This window comes from Populus trichocarpa, chromosome 6 (assembly GCF_000002775.5).
Source record: "Populus trichocarpa isolate Nisqually-1 chromosome 6, P.trichocarpa_v4.1, whole genome shotgun sequence".
In the NCBI taxonomy this organism is placed as follows: Eukaryota; Viridiplantae; Streptophyta; class Magnoliopsida; order Malpighiales; family Salicaceae; genus Populus; species Populus trichocarpa.
In genome coordinates, this window is record NC_037290.2 from 3,768,853 (window position 1) to 3,789,087 (window position 20,235).

Genomic DNA, 20,235 nt, shown 5'->3' on the forward strand with positions numbered 1-20,235 from the left:
TAAAAAAAAAAAGCATTAGCCATTACATCAATTGCATCCGAATCAAAGTTCACATTGCAAATATGGCATCCCAGAATGCATATGAAGTTGCATTTTAATTTCAACTAGATCTCAATGGAACTTTCTTCTTACAGAATCGATGTTCATGCAGTTGGGGGAAGCAGGTGTGTATCAAGGGAAGTGCTAAATTGTACCACCATGCAGTGTTAGTTCTACTATACAAATTATAGTGGAAAAGGTTTTGACTGATCTTCATGGTTCCACTGGACTTGGAGGTTTGGAGCCTGACTCCAAGGACTCTTCTTCTGATAACCTATGGCTGAAAGGAGGCGGCGGGGGATCAACGGTTAATGTGCCTTCCAATACCTTCACCACCTCACCCATCGAAGGTCTCATATGTTCATTTGTTTGAAGACACCAAAATGCAATTCGTAACAGTCGCTCTAGCTCCTTTAAATCCACCCCGGCGTCAAGTCTTTTATCAACCACCCCCTCTAGACGCCGCTGGATCCATTCCTCATAGATCCATTCCCAGGCATCCTGGACTTCTGGACGCCCGGTTATCAATATCAGCACCATCTTGCCAAAATCCTCCACATCTTTCTCCCCACCATATGATGCCTCGAGATGAGCTGTTCCCAACCCGAATTCACTGACCTTGGGCTCGTAATTTTTATCCAGGACTACATTTGAACATTTCAAATTCCCGTGGCTTATAAACTCCCTGCATCCTGTATGCAGATAACAAATGGCCCTTGCCACAGTTATGCATATGTCAACTCTCCTTTTCCAAGTCAGTCTCTGACTCAACTCATCGTCTTCTATATATTTATCCACAGAACCGTTTTTGACGTATTCATAGACCAGATATCTATGACCTAACTCAAAACAATAGCCATCAAGCCTCACCAGGTTTTTGTGATGTATACTTCCTATCTTTGAAACAACAGCTCGAAACTTCCTTTCTTCAATAGCGTTTTCAAGGTCTTTGACTGCTACTGGCTGATGGTTTGGAAGCTCACCTCTATACATACCTGGCCCTATCTGGTGCTTGAAATTCCCTGTGATGTCCTTGATTTCTGTAAATGGTAACATCATCAAACCCTTCGAGTTCCAGCCCGGGTAAGCTGAAGCAGCTTTCCTCAAAATCTGATATCTTCTTCTATAGATGAAGTAGCCGATTCCTATCTGAACAATAGCAAACAAAACAAATGTGCCAGAGGCTGCTCCAATTAGACAAGAAATGCACAACCCATGAGACCGTTTGACAGGAGATTGTGCTGGAGAAGATCTAAAGGCATGGGGATTAACTGCTATGGGGTCTGAGCATTTCTTAACAAAAGATATCGAACTTAAAGAGGGGTTTTGATGCCCAGAGAAGTATGGACTTGTCTTCATTCGGCACTGAGCAGTTCCGTCATTTGTGAAGGTTGCAGCTGTACAGGCCGGGTCCTGTATGCACAACTCTTTACATTGCTGTAAACTAGTAATGGTGATTGATTCATTTGGTGGATAAATCCCATACAGAAAAGTATGCTCATAAGTATCCATACTGTAATTAGATTCACAATTCAGTGCAAAACATTTCGAGCTGGGAGAAGATGTTGTCTTGAAAGGGCATTGGCATTCGGGAGATCCCGATGCATTGAAAACACAGATGCCATGCTCGCCACAGGTTGCAAAAACATTGCACTGATTTTCAACAGCTTGCCAAACTGATCTCCATGACGCTGTAGCTTCTACCCATGAGTACATCCGCAGATTACCATCAATGTCTAATTTAAGTAACCGATAATTTACACTGTCATTGTGGTCTTCCCCAAAAACAGACCAAACGGGTTCCTGATTGTGGTCCACAAGTCGCAGGACTCCACCAGAGGTAAGGACAGCACCAAGATTCGAACTTGATGGATTTCCTCTGGACCAGTAACTAGACCAGTAAATGACATCACTTTCCCACTTTAGCTGTAACTGACCTGAAGCATTCATGTAAAGACTGTAATAACTTGAAACAGAATTTCTGCTTGCTGCTCTTAGTGTTTTATGAACAGGTAAATTCTGGCCTGGAAGAAGCGTGTCGGATGGATTATCAAAGCTTTGCCAAACAACCTCTTGCTTTCTATTCAATAGAAAAAGGTTGCCATCATCACGAAGAAGAGCCGAAACAACAGCTAATTCGCTTGTGTTGCTGGTCCATACAGTGACTCCCTTCAAAGAATCAACCAATACCAGTTCCCCATTTTGAGAAAGCTGGAAATAGGACTTGTTACCAACAGTGACATCAGCTCCAGCAACCCAAACCACAGTTTGTTCGGGAACAGGAATAGATTTCGAATTGAAACGTATCCCAACACTATACTGATAGGGCTGATCAGAACGGTTAACGAATCCAATAGCAAAATCACCACGGGGGGAAACCCACAAGTTGTTTTCCTCTACAGAAAGCTTTGACCCCAAGGGAATTTGTGAAGCAACAACAGGAAAGAGGAAGAACCAAAAAAAGACACACGGAAGGAAAGGCGAATTGAACAAAAAATTGCCCTGCTCAAGCATACTTGAAATGCTTAGATATGCAAGAAAACAAGAAGCAAATATAGTGAATAAGCCCCTAAAGAATCAGGAGAGGTTAAATCCACTGAACCTCATTTTACACATTGGAGGCACGGTACAGTAAAAAATTAGGCAGCTACCAAGATTTTCAAAATAATCATAATGCAGCTTACGGAAGGAGAGATTCAAGATAATGACCCCTTCAAGACTAGAAGAATCATTGACACAAAATCAAAGCTAGTGAATCACATTTCAATGATTATTAGGCAAAAACAGGACCAAATCTAGGAATTTGAAGGATTGTATGATATAATCAAGCAGAAAACAATGACAATGAAGCAACCACAAATTCAAGAAGGGTCTAAAGATTCGAACTTCAGTACCTGAAAAGGGCAGGAAAGGAGATTATAATTCAAGAAGCCGGCTAAGAGTACCACCTTGACCTCAGCAGAAGTATCAACTGTTCTCTTTTAGGCCACAATACAAATAAAAAATAAAGAAACATAGGAGCATCTTATATTTGACTAGGAAGGCAAAATCGATGAATATAACATCACAGGCCTAGTCAAAAAAATAAATTTTGATGGCACAGAAGAATAGAAAAATGGGAGTTGAATATTGAAACTTATGCAGGTACACGGATGGGACCCAAAATAAGGCCAATGGATCACAACTTCCTGGCAATGCAATCACTTTCAGGGCTTTAAAAAAACAGAGTAGGGTCTAGATATTGGGTATTGAAAAGAATCCATCGTTGAAAATCAACAGCTGATAAATTAGAAGATATAAACCACAGATTGGGACCAACTCACTGAAAAATGAAGAGGGTTTCTAGTCTTTTATAGAAAGTACAGGCCAAATACACTTTCAAAGTAAAAAAGAAACCAGGAAATAAGTGGTTCTTTCAAACAAGGAGGTTCTTCCTTTTTCTTCCCTGGAAATGGAAATGTGGCCTGGAATTTTTTGGACAGGAGTGGCCAAAGAAGATGAAGAAGATATTGGAGAAGAGGGAAGGGAAATGGAGGAGTGTGAAAGCAAGACTGTAGTCATGAGAAAGAAAAGGGTTTTGTGGGATTTTCCTTCAGCTATTCTAATAAATTTGGATTTTTTGTTTTATCGTTAAATTTAATTCATCTTTTATTTATTCCTTTATTAGGAGCCAAGTGAAGCCATCTATGATCTAGCTAGTAGTTTCACTTTCACTAGTTACTAGACAGGGGACCCTGTTCAAAAAGGACCTGTTTCGGGACATGACATCTCTTCTTGAGATAAAAAAAAGAAAGTGAAAAGGAAACTAGGAAAGAAAATAAATGATTACTTGGGGATGCAGTTTACACAAGTATATTTTAATTATTAATACTAGTATTTTAGAATTATTAAAAAATATTAATTTATATTTTTTCAAATAAAAAATCATTTAAAAAACACTTTAAAAAACAAATCTGAAAAAAAAACATTTCTTAAGACTAAAGATGAGAGCCAAAGTTATGTTTATTTTTGTTGTAAAGTGTAGCAGTGTATTTTATCTCAATTATTTTATTTTAATTATGTATTTAAATATATTTGATTATAAATAATTGATGTTTTGTTATAATAAAATAAATCAATTTAGTTCCAAAAAAATTAACCCATAAACCGTATCAAGTATTTATAATTTGTAATATTACATAATCTTGTTTACGGGATCAAATCAATACATTATAAGAAGAAATTTTTGAATTATAAACATTAGAGTCTATAATTTATTTTGACTTTTAAGATTAATTACTTTGCATATTAAAATTAAACAAGTATAAACAGGTTTAGTTTGAGAATTGTGAATATTCAAAAAAAAAAAAAAAAGAGAGAATTTAATGAAACAAGATTCTGATCTATAATCCATCGAGCTTGACGAAAAAACTAATTAGATTGTAGGTAAATAGACTAACGTATTTATGAAAAAAAAAAATTTCTTACAGTTTTTCTTAAATAATCCTTTGGACCGACACAAGAATATCATATGGTCCCCAAATTAAATAGTGTCGTGTGTAGATAGACTTTTTCATGAATTTGAAATATACAGCAAAAAAGAGAATTCCAGCAGAGTAGTGTGGACATCATTTGACAGGGCATTAATGGATGCTGACCTAATGATTTGTACACGACGATAGAACCAAGGGATGCTTGAGCCACGTTCGTGATTTCTTTTATATTTTGAACATCACATGTCTCTAGTGGCAATGGAGTTCACCTTTGGGCAGTCAACCTTTGACAGCGTAGCTTACATTATTTTACTCCAGAAGCCCATCATCTCCTCATTCTTCAAGAATGTCAGCAACTTGCATTCCCATAACCCCTTTCATTTCTCGAAAAATTGTGAAATTAGTACAGTAAATTAAAAAATTGGTGAATTTATATAGGTTTAACAAAATTTGATGAAATAGTATAGTTTCACATGTAAACTTGTTTACCGGTTCGCAATGATCGGTGAAATCAGTTGATCAGTTTAAAAAATAACAAAAAATACCTTAAAATTGTCAAAGCTTGGAGCCTCAGATAGATTTTTTATATATAAAAATTTCATGGTCCATGTAGCGACGTGGTCTTTACTACAAAGAAAATGACCTCAAAAAACTTTTTGTGAAGATTCAATGATAGAATCAAAAGTTATGACCAAACCTTCTCTTATATCTAAACTTGTCTCATTAATCCATAAATGCATCTGCTAGATCATCCATCTATATGTTTGGAGCAAATTCTTATTTAATTATGGCATACTTGTACATGCTCAGGAGCGTCTACTACTGTGTGAACAGTAATTCTTTGAGATTTTAATTGGAGTTTATTTTTTAGTCAATAAATTTGAGTCTAAAACATACTTGGAAGAAAAACTTCAAAAAATCATGGTTTTTATATGAAACGATCAACTAGTTAATACAACTGGATCTAACCAGTCGACTAGTTAAGGCAGAAGATTGGAGTTTGACCTTGTTGCGCTTCACAAGTACGACATAATCAAATTGTGCTATCTCGTAAAATCTTTTTGAACATGTGTCAATTCAACAAATTTTTTAATTTATTGTGATAATTTTACAACAAAAATCCATTATTTTTTATATGTCTACATTCCATAAGTCTGCTTGGCATTGAGGCATGGTGAGGTGTAGTTAGGTTTTTTAATAGATATAATTTTTTTAAAGTATAAATCACTTCTTAATAAAAGCTAAAAATATATGTTTTCTAGTTGCTTTTCGTAACTCTCTAAAAAAAACTCATTCACACCTCAATTCAAAAAACACTCTAATTAATAAAAAGTAATTAAAATAGTTATTTTTTATAATTAATATGGTACGGAAATTTATTATTGATCATGTCAAATGTTTTCAGTTTTTTCAACATACAAATAGAGTAAATTAGCTCTCTCACCCACACCATGTTATGGGGTAGATTTTAAAAAAATTGAATCTAATAAATTTATATAGGCAATGGAGAATTTTTGACATTGTCATTAAACCCAACATAACAAGTTAACTTTAAAAACTCATTACTTAACTTATTGTCCAACTCGTGTTTCAAATTAAATCATGCGAGAGTTATATTGATGTGATTCAATAGACTTGATAGATCAAAAAAACAATCCGGTAAAAACATTATTTGGCTTTAAAAAAATTTCAATATGACATTTTTTTTTAATATTGAAATGATGACATATTAGATTGAATCGGGATTCGTGGCTTAACTCGTCAACCCCGTAACTTAGATCATGGACTTCATTGGGTTTGAAAACATTTTTAAACTATTCTTTTACTCAATAATATGATTATAAAAATAAACACTCGTAAAATTGAGCATCAACCAAATACTAAGATGTTTGTTTAAAATTGCGATAACCTCATATAAAGCAAACCAAAATAAATCATGAATATCAATTCAAAATCAAACAAATATTGAAGAATAAAAATAAAAAAAAAGAGCAAAAAATAATTCAATTGGAATAAAAAAAACTGGAAGATGGATTTTTTTAAAAAGAAAATTATATTTTATTATTATTAAACCCGACCTAGTAGGTCAACTTTAAAATATTTTGACCTGACTTCTTGCCTAGCCCGGGTTTAAAATTAACCCACATGAGAGTTGATACTAGGAGACAACCCGAATGATCGGTAAAAGCATGGTTTGACTTTAAAATTTTTCCCCAGATGATATTTTTTTTACAGTGAGACGATAATATTAGATCAACCTGTGTTTTGTGACTTAACTCGTAAAATTCATGTCCTGGGACTCTACTAGGCTTAAAAACCTTATTTTTTATTTATTGACATGATAACAAAATAGTTGCTTTTAAAAATGTAATATCAATTAAATATCAAAATATTTATTTAAAGCTGTAACAACATCTTAAAAATTAAACCATAATAAATTACATTTATTTATTTAAAATTAATAAAATATTGAGAGATCATGCAGGGAAAAAAATTGAAAGGTATAATTTAAAAAAATAATAAAAAATAACATACTGACACTAACGGGTGGTTCACGGTACACGTAAACAGCAAACAATAACCGCCATTCATTTTTTTTTTTGTTGTTTAGCAATTAAGTATCTGCAGTTGAAAGTTGAACTATGTGATGAAAATAGATGGCATGTTATTTTGATATTGTTGTTGTAGATAAATTTTATTTTACCTGTGTTGTAATTGTTGGATATTTACCGCATACAAGAAAGATAAATATAAAAATAAGAAAGAAAATTTTAAAATATATTTTCTTAACAAGTAAGAATTTTTATCGCTTTTTGGTGGGATTAGGACATTATTATTATTATTTATTCTTTTTGTATCCATCTCTCCTTTCTTTTTAATAATTTCATGATGCAAGTATATAATAAATAATTACAGTACGAGTACCATAAAAAAAAGTTAAATTTCACATCCAACTGAAATATGCTTTCACAGTAAAATTAAAAATTATATTAAAATTTTCATATTATAAAATGAGGAATCGGGGCTGAGAAAAGGTGTATACATCGAACTTCTCCATGAACAGCAACAATAATAATTAAAAAAAGAGTAATATTAAATTATCAACATTATCTCATAACTAGCAAAAAGACTGGACTTAAAGTGCTCTTGTCACCTCAACACTCTGTGCTGGAGCCATTTCATGATTTAAAAGAAAGGAGAAGGTAACAGGGGAATTAGGTAATATTTCTTTTTTGCATCTCACGCTCCATTCTAGGAAATCAATAGATAATTTGAAACGGGAGTTCTCAAATTTTATAATTTTTAAAAGTATAATAATAGTTGTTTTTTAAAATATTTTTGTAATGACTCGTTTCAATCTAAAATTTAAAATTATTAAATAAAGTTTTAAGAATAATTTCATACCACTTTTTAAATCTAATATTATGCTAAAAAAAAAAAACTACTTGAATCAAAGAATTTAACGTATATTGAACGGGAGGCTCCAGGAACAACTCTATATTATTTTTTTAATAAATTACGAGTACCTAAAGGGTCCAAAATAATTGGGAAATTGAGGGGAGGAAAGGCTAGTAGGGAAAGGATACTAGACTCGCCACACTACTGCATGCACGGCATGGGCTTCTTTTTATTCCTTCGAGAAAAAAGGTTAACATAGTAAAACAAAAGAGGATCTCTCAATCTTTCTTTCTCCATGCCAAACAAAAATTGCCTCGTCAGATTATCTTCCTGGTTATTTTAAGAGACACATGAGCATCCTTCCCCCCCCCTCTCTCTCTCTCTCTCTCTGTCAATTATGTAAATATTGACTTATGGAGTGACAGCTAGGTTTTCTCTAGCATCTTGCTCGTGCTACCTGTCACGAGGTTGAAAACAACCAGTAACTTGTAATGATGATAAATTATCATGCAATTTTACTGTTCAAGATCTTCTTTTGCCCATGGCATAAAGGGAAAAAGGAAGGAGAGAAAGCAGCGGCAGACCTCTCTCAACTCTCAAGTCTCAGGCAATAATTATATATCGAGTTTAATTCACTCCTGGACTCCAATATGGTGGGTGTCATTGGATGCCAAATTTGTCGTTGACACTTGTAAGATTACATTGCCTAGATAAACGAGAGGGTACTTGCGCTATTGAGATGAGACTTTGGGTGATTGCAGTCGCATGCCACCAGCGTTTGGTGAACCAACCACCTAAATTTTTATCCAAACCCTGTTCACTAGACTTGGTGGGTTTTATTATTATTTTTTGTCTTTTCGTCTAATTGTATTTTTAATTTATATTTTATTTTTTAGTTTTAAATTATTATTTTTTCGTGTTTTTGAATCTTTTGATATTCTAATATTAAAAATAAATTATCTTAATGTATTTTCAAATGAAAAAACATTTTAAAAATCAATACTTGTCATGCTCTCAAACGGGCATCTTAACTACTTGTTTAAATTTAAATCATGAAAAGCATAATTATTTAACTCGGGTCAATGGATTAACCTAGGAAATCAGATCAGAACCTAGCCCAAGTTGAGTTTTTAGTTAAGTTAGACAAGATAATGACCTGACCATGTTGGTTTAACCGGACTGATTTCTTAGTATTTTGATTTGTATAGTCAAACCCGATTCAAACCATGATGATTTAATATCTTATAAAGTGAATAAGTTCTTTTGTTTGTATAAAATATAGTTTACCCGAGTTGTTGTAATGATCCAACCACCCAAGCTTTTTTTCAAATAAATTTCCAAACCACGACTATAATAGAAGAAGCACATGGAAAAAGGCTAGGTCCAAGAAAAGCACGTTTGCACCTGTCGACCCAAGTTTTTCAATCGCATTCACCACGAGCAACTTGCATATTTAAGGCGAGAAAATTACATGAAGGAAAACTATATGTTTGAAGAGGTCAATCCATTATCTTTTAATTCGTGGACTTTTAAAGTTTGGTTGTTGTTTTCTACTTGCCCTTTTTTTCCTTCAAATCAATTTCCCTTCTTCATAGTTGAGAATATCCTAGCCGAATCATTGAAAACAACACATGATACATGGTTCAAGGCTGCGTTTGACTAGTATTTTAAAAACACGAAAAATAAATAAAAATAAATTTGTTTCTATAATAATTTCAAAGTAAATTTATATCATTTTAAAATAAAAAAACATATCCGCTTTCTCTGAATAATGCTTTTACCCAAAGGGTGGTTAAATTTTGATCTTGTAAAGAAGATGCAAAGTGGTTACTAATCCAAAAATTGTAAGAACAAATAAAATGCAGATGGGTTAAGCCCATTGGGCAATATCTGCCAAGCCTCGGAGAATCTGAGCATTGAAATCTCCAATCCTCTCATCTTTTCAGTCTCGGCTGATTCTATCTCGAAGCTGATAAAATATTGGCCCGTCACTGGATTTAAAGCAGATGCAACTTCAGTGTTTCTTTTACTAATGAATAATGTTAATTTAACCAGGATATATTTTCTATATCATCTTCCAGAAAAATGTTCAACTACTCAATTTCTAGAACCCAATTATGGATGAAACTCATTCAATGTGATAAATAAATAAATTAATAAAGAAATATGACATTTAGTGAGAAATGATTAAGAAAAAATATTAAAAAAAAAACACAACTCGACTGATGAAAGTCTAGCATTGCCAGGTGAATTGAAGCGGACTTTAACTTCGGCAGGGTGGCATGACAGCCTAGTGGTTTACGAGTAGCCCAATCTCCTTTGCCTGTGGTACAGTCCAGCTCCACTCGCATACTCCATATTGTACTCAGCCATTGGGCCTCGACGGCTGCTGTTTTAACAAATGGAACTCTGATCAGCACCATCCACAGCCCAAACAGAAGAACCTTCTACCATTTTGTCAATCCGAAGGAAAAGCGTTCTAAGACATGGAATCACTAATCTTTTCCCTCTTTTTTTTTTTTGACAAGTGTATTGATATTCTCTCTTGGTCTTGGGGTTATTTGATGTTTAGACAGAGCCACAGCCATGTAACTTCCTGCGTAATCTGTTTAGAGCGAGATAACTTTTGTTGTGATTTGTTTGTTAAAAATATATTTATTTTAGAAATATATTAAATTAATATTTTTTTAATAATTTTATATGTACTGTTTTCAAAAATTAAAAAAATATATATATAAAAAATCATTTTAATATGTATTTTGAACAATTTTTTTTTAAAAAAAACAACTTACATCACGATATTGAACACAATCTCTGTAAACATTATTGTTTTCTTTCGGTATAGATAGAATGCCCTAACAAAACACTCCTTGAGTTATTGTTTGAGAATATGAAAATAATTATTTTTTAAAGTTTTTTTTTAAATATATTAAAATAATATATTTTTTTAAAAAAATATTTTTAACATTAGTATATTAAAATAATTTGAAAATATTAAAATAAAATTAATTTAAAGTAAATAAAAAAAATTAATTTTTTTCAAAAATATTTTTAAAATAAAAAAAACAAAGGCTGTAAATCTGTATTTGGATTTCCATCTGTCGAGTACTTCACTCTCGCAACCAAGAATTTTGTTTGCGTGCCAAATCCCAAATTTACTGGCTATGTTCTTTTTTGTTCCCCTATTTTCTAAGGTTAGAACTGGGTTTGTAAATCGGCATTTTTCCCTTGGTTACCCTTTTGGTTAGGGGTTAGACTCCGAATTCTCCACCTCTAGTTCTCCATCTTCAACAAGACAATTTGTAATTGAGGCACAAATGTAAGACTCGATCCTCTCTCCTTTTGTTTAAATGCACATGCAAAACCACAAAATCTATACTTGAGTTTCTTTCCGGCAACCTCACATCGAAAAACAAGCCACTAATCTTTTGATTATAGCCGTCGAGGCAACCATAGCCTGCCAAGTGTTCATGGTGATATTGGAAGAGGTCCACCTCGGTTCCTATGACAGGGAACCAATAAAGCCGGCCATATTTACACGTCATCTATGATATTCCCATGAGGTGTCAGCTAGGTAAATAGTATGTCTACATTGGCACCTGGTCATTTGGCCTACCACCAAGTGAAAGTCCCTTTCTCGATCTTGTAGGTATTTGATGATGTCGGTTTTCTTCCAATTTTTTCTACATTTATAGTTTTGATTGTAGATGTCCGTCCAAAAGGGCCGATTCAGAGAGAATTGAAAAGAATGCATCTCCTCCCCACACGATCAAATCTTCCAAGTTCGGTGTTGGGGACCATATTCTTATCTAGCCAGGCGCATAATCCATGCAAGTGAATGTGTTTTTCATATAGAACTTGTGATTCTTTCATGTCCACATCCTTAGCCATCGAAAATGAGAGAGAGAGAGAGAGAGAGAGAGAGAGAGTTTAACTTGTGACCTACGTTAATTAACAAGAAAAAAAAGTTAGCTAGGAATTTAGGGTTTACCTTTACTCGTATACAAGTATTTCTCTCTGCGGTTTCAATTAATGGCGAGCACAAGAACATCTGCAATTACTGTATTTTGGTAAATCATGCATCTAAACAATATTATTGACAGGTGCAAAATCTAAGCATCATCGAATGATACTAAATTGACTTTTAGTTATTATCTTGGAATATAAAAAATAAAAACAATAGAGATATAAGAGGTATGATTTTATCTACTTTTCTTTTTTAAAATATAAAAATTTCCTTCAAAACTACTATAAAAACAAATTTATTTTATCTTCATTCAAGTCTTTCAATTAAATACATTTTTAATTTTTATATATATATTTATTTTGATCCTAAACACTAACTAAACACAACTTAATATGATAAGATAATCAATAATTGGACTTATTAATATCATAATAAGTGATGTATTAACCCTGAGGGGTGTAACTCAACTTTTCAGGTCTTGAATTTGCTCTCTAAAGATCACCAGTTTGAGAGTCCTACAAATCTCAGGGTCACTGGAGACTTACGTGGTCATTAACTTCAGGATCCGTGGAATTAGTTGAGTTGCGCATAAACTGACCCGAACATCCAGTTTAATCTTAAAAAAAAAAAAAAAAAGATTAATCGAAAACTAAACCTACCAATGTGACCTACAGATATGTTTCATAACGATGTTGCATTTAAAACCCATGTCCTGTAAGGCATGTCCTGAACATGATCATACAGAATTCTCTTTGCTGCTTGGTGCCGTGACAGCAGAACATCTCCAAGTAGATAATAATAAATCACAAGTACATTTTGAGAAAATTGTTTAGCCCGTCACCGTATGGCAGTTATAGGTTGTCATGAATGATTAAAGAAGTTTTAATAATTTAAATTTTATTTTATGCGATATCTCAACTATATAGAACTCCTCTCTGCTCTCTCTCGAATAAATAATTTTCTAATGCCGAAGTAGTTAAACGTCCTAACTTAGTGACCAAGATTACCCATTAAAAAATAATAAATCGGTTTGATCATGCTTCGAATCTATTGATTAAGAAAAATATTAGGTGTTTGATTCTTGTTGTTTAGTCGGCTCAGTGGTTGCTTTAACAAATCTTAATGCTAGAATGACTTAGAGTTCCAACTTTGAACTTGTCATGTTATTCAAGGTCAATTTATTGATGTTTGATTACTTTGTATGGAGTAAAAAAGTAAAGAGGTAATTTATGCTTTTTAAAGTGTTTTTTTTTTAAATTTTGTTTAAAAATTAATGTTTTTTCAGGTGTTTTTTAATTATTTTAATATATGAATATAAAAAATTATATATATATATATATATATTATTTAAATTTATTTTTAATTAAAAAATAACATCCACCACACTATAAAATACACAAAAAAATGCTAGTGTTCATGCACTAGATATATATACCACAAGTTCTAATGTGTCATCTTTTGCTATGTATATTGCATGTCCCTTTCATCCTGTTTTTTTTTTAATATTCGAGGACATGGCATGATGAAACATTTATGAAAGCTCAATCAGAAGTCTTCATTAACAAAAGAAAAAAGAAAAAGCCTCAAACGATGAAGCATCCATCTTGTTTTGTGAGGCTGCAGGAAGTGTCATTTTAGGCTTTTAGGTGTGCAAAAGAGAAATGTAACCAATCAAGGAATGGCGTAATTTATGATAGTTAAAAAGCTTAACTCTTGTGTTTCTGTGATGCATTATGTTTTTTAAAAATATTTTTTATTTAAAAATATATTAAAATAATTTTTTATATCAACACATCAAGATTATTAATAAATACTTTAAAAAAAATTAATTTAATATTTTTTTCACATAAAACGCGATCAAAAGCAAAAGCTATTCCCTAACACTCACTTAGTTTGTAGTTCAAGACAAACAATACGTTTGGTAACAATAAAGCGCAAATTATTGTGTATGTGGGGCCTGTTAAAACCACTGGTAACGCAAATTACTGTGTATGTGAGGCTCGTTAAAACCGCTTGTTCGTGAGAAGCAACTCTCAGCTGCTTCTCACGCGGCCGCGTCTAGTGACCAGGTGGATTCTTAAAGTGAACAGTGCCACGGTGAATTAATTCACCTGGGCACTGTTCACTCCAATAGTGAACAGTGCCCTTGAAGTGAACAGTGCTGATTCACTAGGCACTGTTCACGTAAACAGTGTTTCAACTGTTGATTGGACCGCGTCCGACCCGATAATTTTTTAAATTGTGTTTTACTCGAAAAACTAGTATTTAATATTATTTAATAACACTACATAAATTAGAAGGATATCGCATGATGACGTAGCATTTGCGGAATTTGATCGCAATTCCAATTATGTTCTTGCCGGGTCCGACCTAGTTAAAAAAAATCAATTTTTATTTTTATTTTTAATTGTGTTTTATTCGAAAAATTAGAAGGAGATCGCTTGATGACGTAACAAAAAATTCAGTTTTTGTTGTTGCGCGCTTAAGAAACCATAGAAAATATAGTTCTTGTTTGATAGATTTCATACGTGATGAAATTGCACATAGTTTAATGGAATAATAAAAAATATTTGATATCAATATTATTTATTTCATGGTGTAATATCAGTAGTTAAATCTACAATATTTAAATTAAAAACCGTCAATATATATATATATATATATATATATATATATATATATTTTAACTATTTTATAACCTCAATTTGAAAAATATTCTTTTAACCAAACACATTAAACTACTTTTTGTTCAACCTCAATTTCAACCATAATTTTAACCAAACATATATTTTTCCAAACCAACCTTAACTAAAAATATTTTTTATAAAATAACTTTTTTCAAACCACAACCACAACAGCTACCGCAATACCAAACACACAAATGAAAATAAGACCATTTCACAACAATATATCATAATTAAAACCATTTATATCTTTCAAACTACATCATCTGGCATTTTTTTATAATGAAAAATAATAATTTTATCAATACACAATAAAGTATAAATAAATAAATTAGATAAAACAAAATTATAAAAATCAAACCTTATTATTCAAAACAAAATGAGAACATAAACCATGTAAAATAATTTTACATTTCAATACTTTGAAAATGCAGTGATAATACTTCCACTCTACGACAGTGTTTTCAAACGCGGTTTTTCTCAAATATTTGAAAAGGTATTTGTTTAAAATTATTTTTTTTATTTTTTTAATTATTTTAATATTAAAAATAATAAGTTTAGGTTAATTCTTGTTAAGAGCATTTATGAATGAGACACTACCCACCTAGTACCTTAAATTTGTGAAGCCAGATCCAGTAAAATGAATTGATATATTGTCCAAGGCAAATACCTGGAAGTGGGAGTTATTGATCCAACAGGGTACTATGTTTGGCAGTATAGTTATGATTTATTTTTAAATAATTTTTTGTACCGAAATGTATGTTAAAGATATTTTTTTATTTTTTAAAAATTATTTTTGACATTAGCACTTCAAAACATATTAAATTTTAACAAAAAAAAATTAATTTTTTTGGGAACACGATTTGCATCGCGTTTCCAAACGGTTTCTGAATTAAGTAAGAAAATAATTGTAAGAGGACCCTATACATAAAAATAAATTGTACCATACACACACCAGGCAAAGATATTCCTAAACAGGAATGATTTTTTTTTCTATGTATTATACTTTCATGTCAATGCATATTAAATGCTACATTTCACCTAATTATATATTAAAAAAGGCATAAAAATGTAGTTTTCAATTAGATTTGGATCGTTATCAGATCTGCTGAGAGGCCAATTCACAACAGTAACAGAGGCTAAATCAGTGTCAAGTAGGAGAAATTCTTGTTCTCCATAGTGTTTTCATGTCAAAGTCAAGTGTGAAAGATGCTTTTGAAGTTTCTCTTTTTCGTCCCTTCATATATAATAACTCCAAGCTTCATTCAATATGAAGATTGGATATCATTAATTGCTATGACTTTACTCTTGATTTTGCAATCATCTCATAGACTTAATTAATTACTTTTTTTAATCCATGGATATTAAAGTAAACTAAAACAAGCCACAAGTTACTTTTTTAATATTAAAATAATTTTTATTATTATTTAGAATTTATTTTTAATATTAGTATATCAAAAACATACGAAAATAAAAAATTTAATTAGAAATATTTCAACAAATAGTAAAGACGAACACACTCTGAACGGTAAGTTACCACTCGGTATAAATACAAGAAATTAAGGACGCAATATGACTATTCACTGATCGTGGGAAAAAAAAAGAAGAATTCTGACTGTTTTTTTAATTTAACATGAGTGTCCGGGTCAGTTTATACGCATTTTTTTTTAAGTGAACTGCATAATCAAACACATGGATAAAAAAAAAAGAATAATCTCCTGTACCAAAACAAATAAATAAATCAAATCAAATGGGTTTGACTATGCAGAATCATCGGACCACTGCGGGGTATATATATCAATTCCTACCACCTTAATCACCCTGTTTCAAAATCTTTCTATATCATCGATTTTATTAAAATGACGTGTCTGTGTATATATATATATATATATAAGTTTTTTAAACTTGAAAATTACCGTTGTTATTTTTTTTAATTCAAAAACAATGTGTGATCAATACATATTTAATTTTTTTTATATCATTGGTTTTATTAAAAATAACGTGTCTGTATGTATTATATATATATTTTTAATTCCTAAAACTTGAGAATCAATCTCGTAAAACATATGGATATATGTCATGTAAGTTTAAGGAGTTATAAATTATTTAATATAAAAAATATTTTTAATATCTCAAAAACACAACAATAAAGTTTAACAAAAATATTATTTGGCCATTTTAAATACTCACAAGTATACCACAAAAATCAGTTATCAAACATTGTTTTTACCCTGCAACGTAACAATACGAAATAAGCCATGGGATTTGTTAGTTTTCCGCTGAATAACAATAATAAAAAAGAGGTTAAGAAAATACGGACATGTAAATATATACATAATTTGTGTAGATATTGTAATACCGCATAACCCACACGAAAAAGGCTTGTAAGTTGTAACCATCAACACAAATTAAATATAATTAATTATAAAGATCAAACATGAACAAAGATATAGAAAAAAAAACAAATAAAAAACTGAAAATAAAGAATAACATATACTTTTTTTTTAATTAACGTGGGTGTCCGGATCAGCTTGCGCGTACCTCAACTATTCCCACGAGCCCTGAAGTTAACAACCATATAAGTCTCTAGTGACCATTATATTAACATATATTTCTTATATATATTAAACCTGGTTTTATTTGCCATGTTGATTTGAAACTTGGATTATGTTTTAAAAAATCAATATAAATTTAACCTGAGAATCCAATATATTAACTTGCATTTAATATATCTGAGAAAAATTTAATTTAATTTAATTTTGAATTTAAATTTAATTTTAAATTAATAATATTTTATTTTTTCAAAAACAAACCCAACCATAACTTTATACTGCTAATGATCTGAAGCTTGCTTGTTTTAGAGTGTTCCATGTATTTTTTCGGTAACTTTTCTTTTAACTCGCGTGATTTGATTCCACAATTAACTAGAATTGACTAGAGCTTTCAAGTCCGTTGTCATGTACTCTAGCAAAACCCAGAGCCTTTAAATGGTGGGCCCCATTTCCCATTTTTAAATCCTGTTTAATCCAAACTTATGGCACGCTCGCTTGTCACCGCTTCGCTGGGTCACATTTTTTCTCATTACTCACCTAACCGGTCACTTTATGACCTTTCCACCTGCCCAGCGTGTTCCTTTTTGTTATTTGTTTATAGCGTGGTTGGAATAATGTTTTTTAAAAATTTATTTTTTATTTAAAATAATATTTTTTTATGTTTTTAGATTTTTTTAATATGTTTAAATTAAAAATAATTTTTAAAATAAAAAATATTATTTTAATATATTTTTAAATAAAAACACTTTAAATAATAATTATTATTACTTTCTCAAACACGACTATAAATTTTTGGAAGGTTATTTACTTTGAGAATCATTACAAGCATATGTTTTTTATTTTTTAAAAATATTTTTAAAATTTTTAAAAATTTTTAATTTTTAATTATTTTTTATATAATTTTGGTTTGTTTTGATATGTTAATGTTAAAAAAATTAAAAGATATATTATTTTGATATATTTTCAAGTAAAAAACACTTTTAAAAACAATCATTAATATAATTTCAAATGCTAACTGAGTGTATTTGTTTTTTTTATCAAAAAAGCTTTTGAAAAAAAAATTCAATTCTTTTTAATTATTTTGATACACTAATATAAAAAAAATATTTTTAAATAAAAATATTTTTAAAAAATCACCGCTAACACAAATAATTAAAAACCCAACCCATAAATTATTATTCTGCCTGAAAAATTGTCTGTGTAAGTTAAATCAAACCTTTCATGGAATTTTAAAAGGTAGAGGTGATCATCTCGGCCATTACAGAGCTCTTGTCCAAGGAGTTGGATATTCGGTTGAACCATGTGGTCTTTTTTGTTTGTTGGGAAGTAATTTTTTTTTGAAAAATAAATTTCGGGATAGTGAATTATTTTTTGATATTTAACAGTGTAATGAAAAATAAGTTAGAAAACATTTTCCAGTGTTTAGTTATGTCATGAAAAATAAGCTGGAAAATAACTTATTAATATTTTATTTTTCTCAAGTTTATTAAAATAATGAGGAACATATCTTATAAATTAAAAAGTTGAATGGAAATAAAATTGAAAAAAATATAATTTCATAAATTATCTCAAATAAAATAAATAATAATAAAAATAATAGAGATCAAATCTATAAAAAAAAAGATGAAGAAATTAAAATAATAATAATTAACATTTTATAAATTATTTCAAATAAAATAAGCAACAATCAAAAGAATTAGGACCAAATTTGATACATAAAAAATTTCAATAAAAAATGATAAAGAAAAAGCAAATAACAATTATAAAAATGAGGACCAAAGTTAATATAAAAATTAAATTTTAAGAGATGAAATTCAAAAATAAATATTCAAATATATATATATATATTTATTTCTAAATTTTTAACAACTTCCGGAAAATGTTTTCCGCCTAAATTTTTCAGGAAAACACTTTCCTGAAAACCAAGCCAAATTTTCCTTTGACTTGAAAGTATTTTCCGTTGACCAACTTTTCTAATGGCGAACAAACACAAGAAAGTTTGGAAAATGGTTTCCCGGAAAGTAAATTCCGGGAAACAAACATAGCCTTCAGTGGCCCTAAAATTTATAAGATTCGAACTAGTGATTTTTAAAAAACAAACTTAAATCTAATCAGTTAAATTACATTCCTCGTAATTTTTTCTTGTTGATTCTATGGGTGCCAGTTATCATAGGGAGAGTTGGTTATATTTCCACTGTATATATATAAAAAACCTTTTCATGGCTTTTATCAGAAAAACACTCCCAGGAAAGAAAAATAAAAGGAATTGTTATGGCCTGTATATAAATTTTCTTAGGAAAAATATTTCCAGAAAATTTGTTCAGCTAGCCCATGCTGCTGAAGGGAAAGAGTATTTTCTTTTGTGAATAAGGAAAAGAATAGTTAAAAATTGTTTGGTTAATTTGAATGTAGTTATCAATAAATTGAGAGATCCAAGAAACCATTTATTTTTTTTATAAATTATAAAAGTGATTGTTTTTGTCATCAATTGAATTTTTTAATTTTTTTTCTTCAAGTTAATTTTTTTTATGATTTTGAATTGTTTTAATGTTCTATATCAAAATTAATTTTTAAAAATAAAAAATATTTATTTTGATGTATTTCAAAGTGAAAAATAATTTGAAAAGTAACAGCTGTTACAATCACAAAAAATACCTAAATTAGATTAAGCCCATTTGTTTTTGCGTTTCAAAAGTATTTGTGAAAAAAATTAAAATTTTTATTTTTTTCTTTACTTCAAATTATTTTTTTAGTGTTTTTAGATTATTTTGATATACCAATATAAAAAAAATAAAAAAATATTATTTTATTGCATTTTCGAGTAAAAAATATTTTAAAAAATAACCGTAACTATACTCTCAAACTCCCTGTAAATTTTGTGTGAGCGGATGAGTTTTTTATTACACGAATTGACTTGTTCATGAATTATATCTTTTATATATATATATATATATATAAATTTATATGGAATCTATTTTTACAAGCAAAGTTTTTTGCTTTCAAAATTATGATTTATAAAAAAATACCTTTTATATTGTATTTATTTCTTGATTAAAGAAATATTGATACAGGGGTATAGAAGGATAGAAGGGTAGCTGTTCGTGTTACTTGATTTGTTGAAT

At 30.4% G+C, this 20,235-nt stretch overlaps 1 protein-coding gene across 1 annotated transcript; it reads right to left on the reverse strand.

Annotated features, from left to right (window-relative positions):
• On the reverse strand, window positions 1-3,614 carry LOC7485451 (G-type lectin S-receptor-like serine/threonine-protein kinase SD3-1). Its single transcript, XM_002308927.4, has one exon. The coding sequence runs from the start codon at window positions 2,551-2,553 to the stop codon at window positions 253-255; it is 2,301 nt and encodes a 766-aa protein (XP_002308963.1). The 5' UTR covers window positions 2,554-3,614; the 3' UTR covers window positions 1-252.
• Window positions 3,615-20,235: the final 16,621 nt, after the last annotated feature.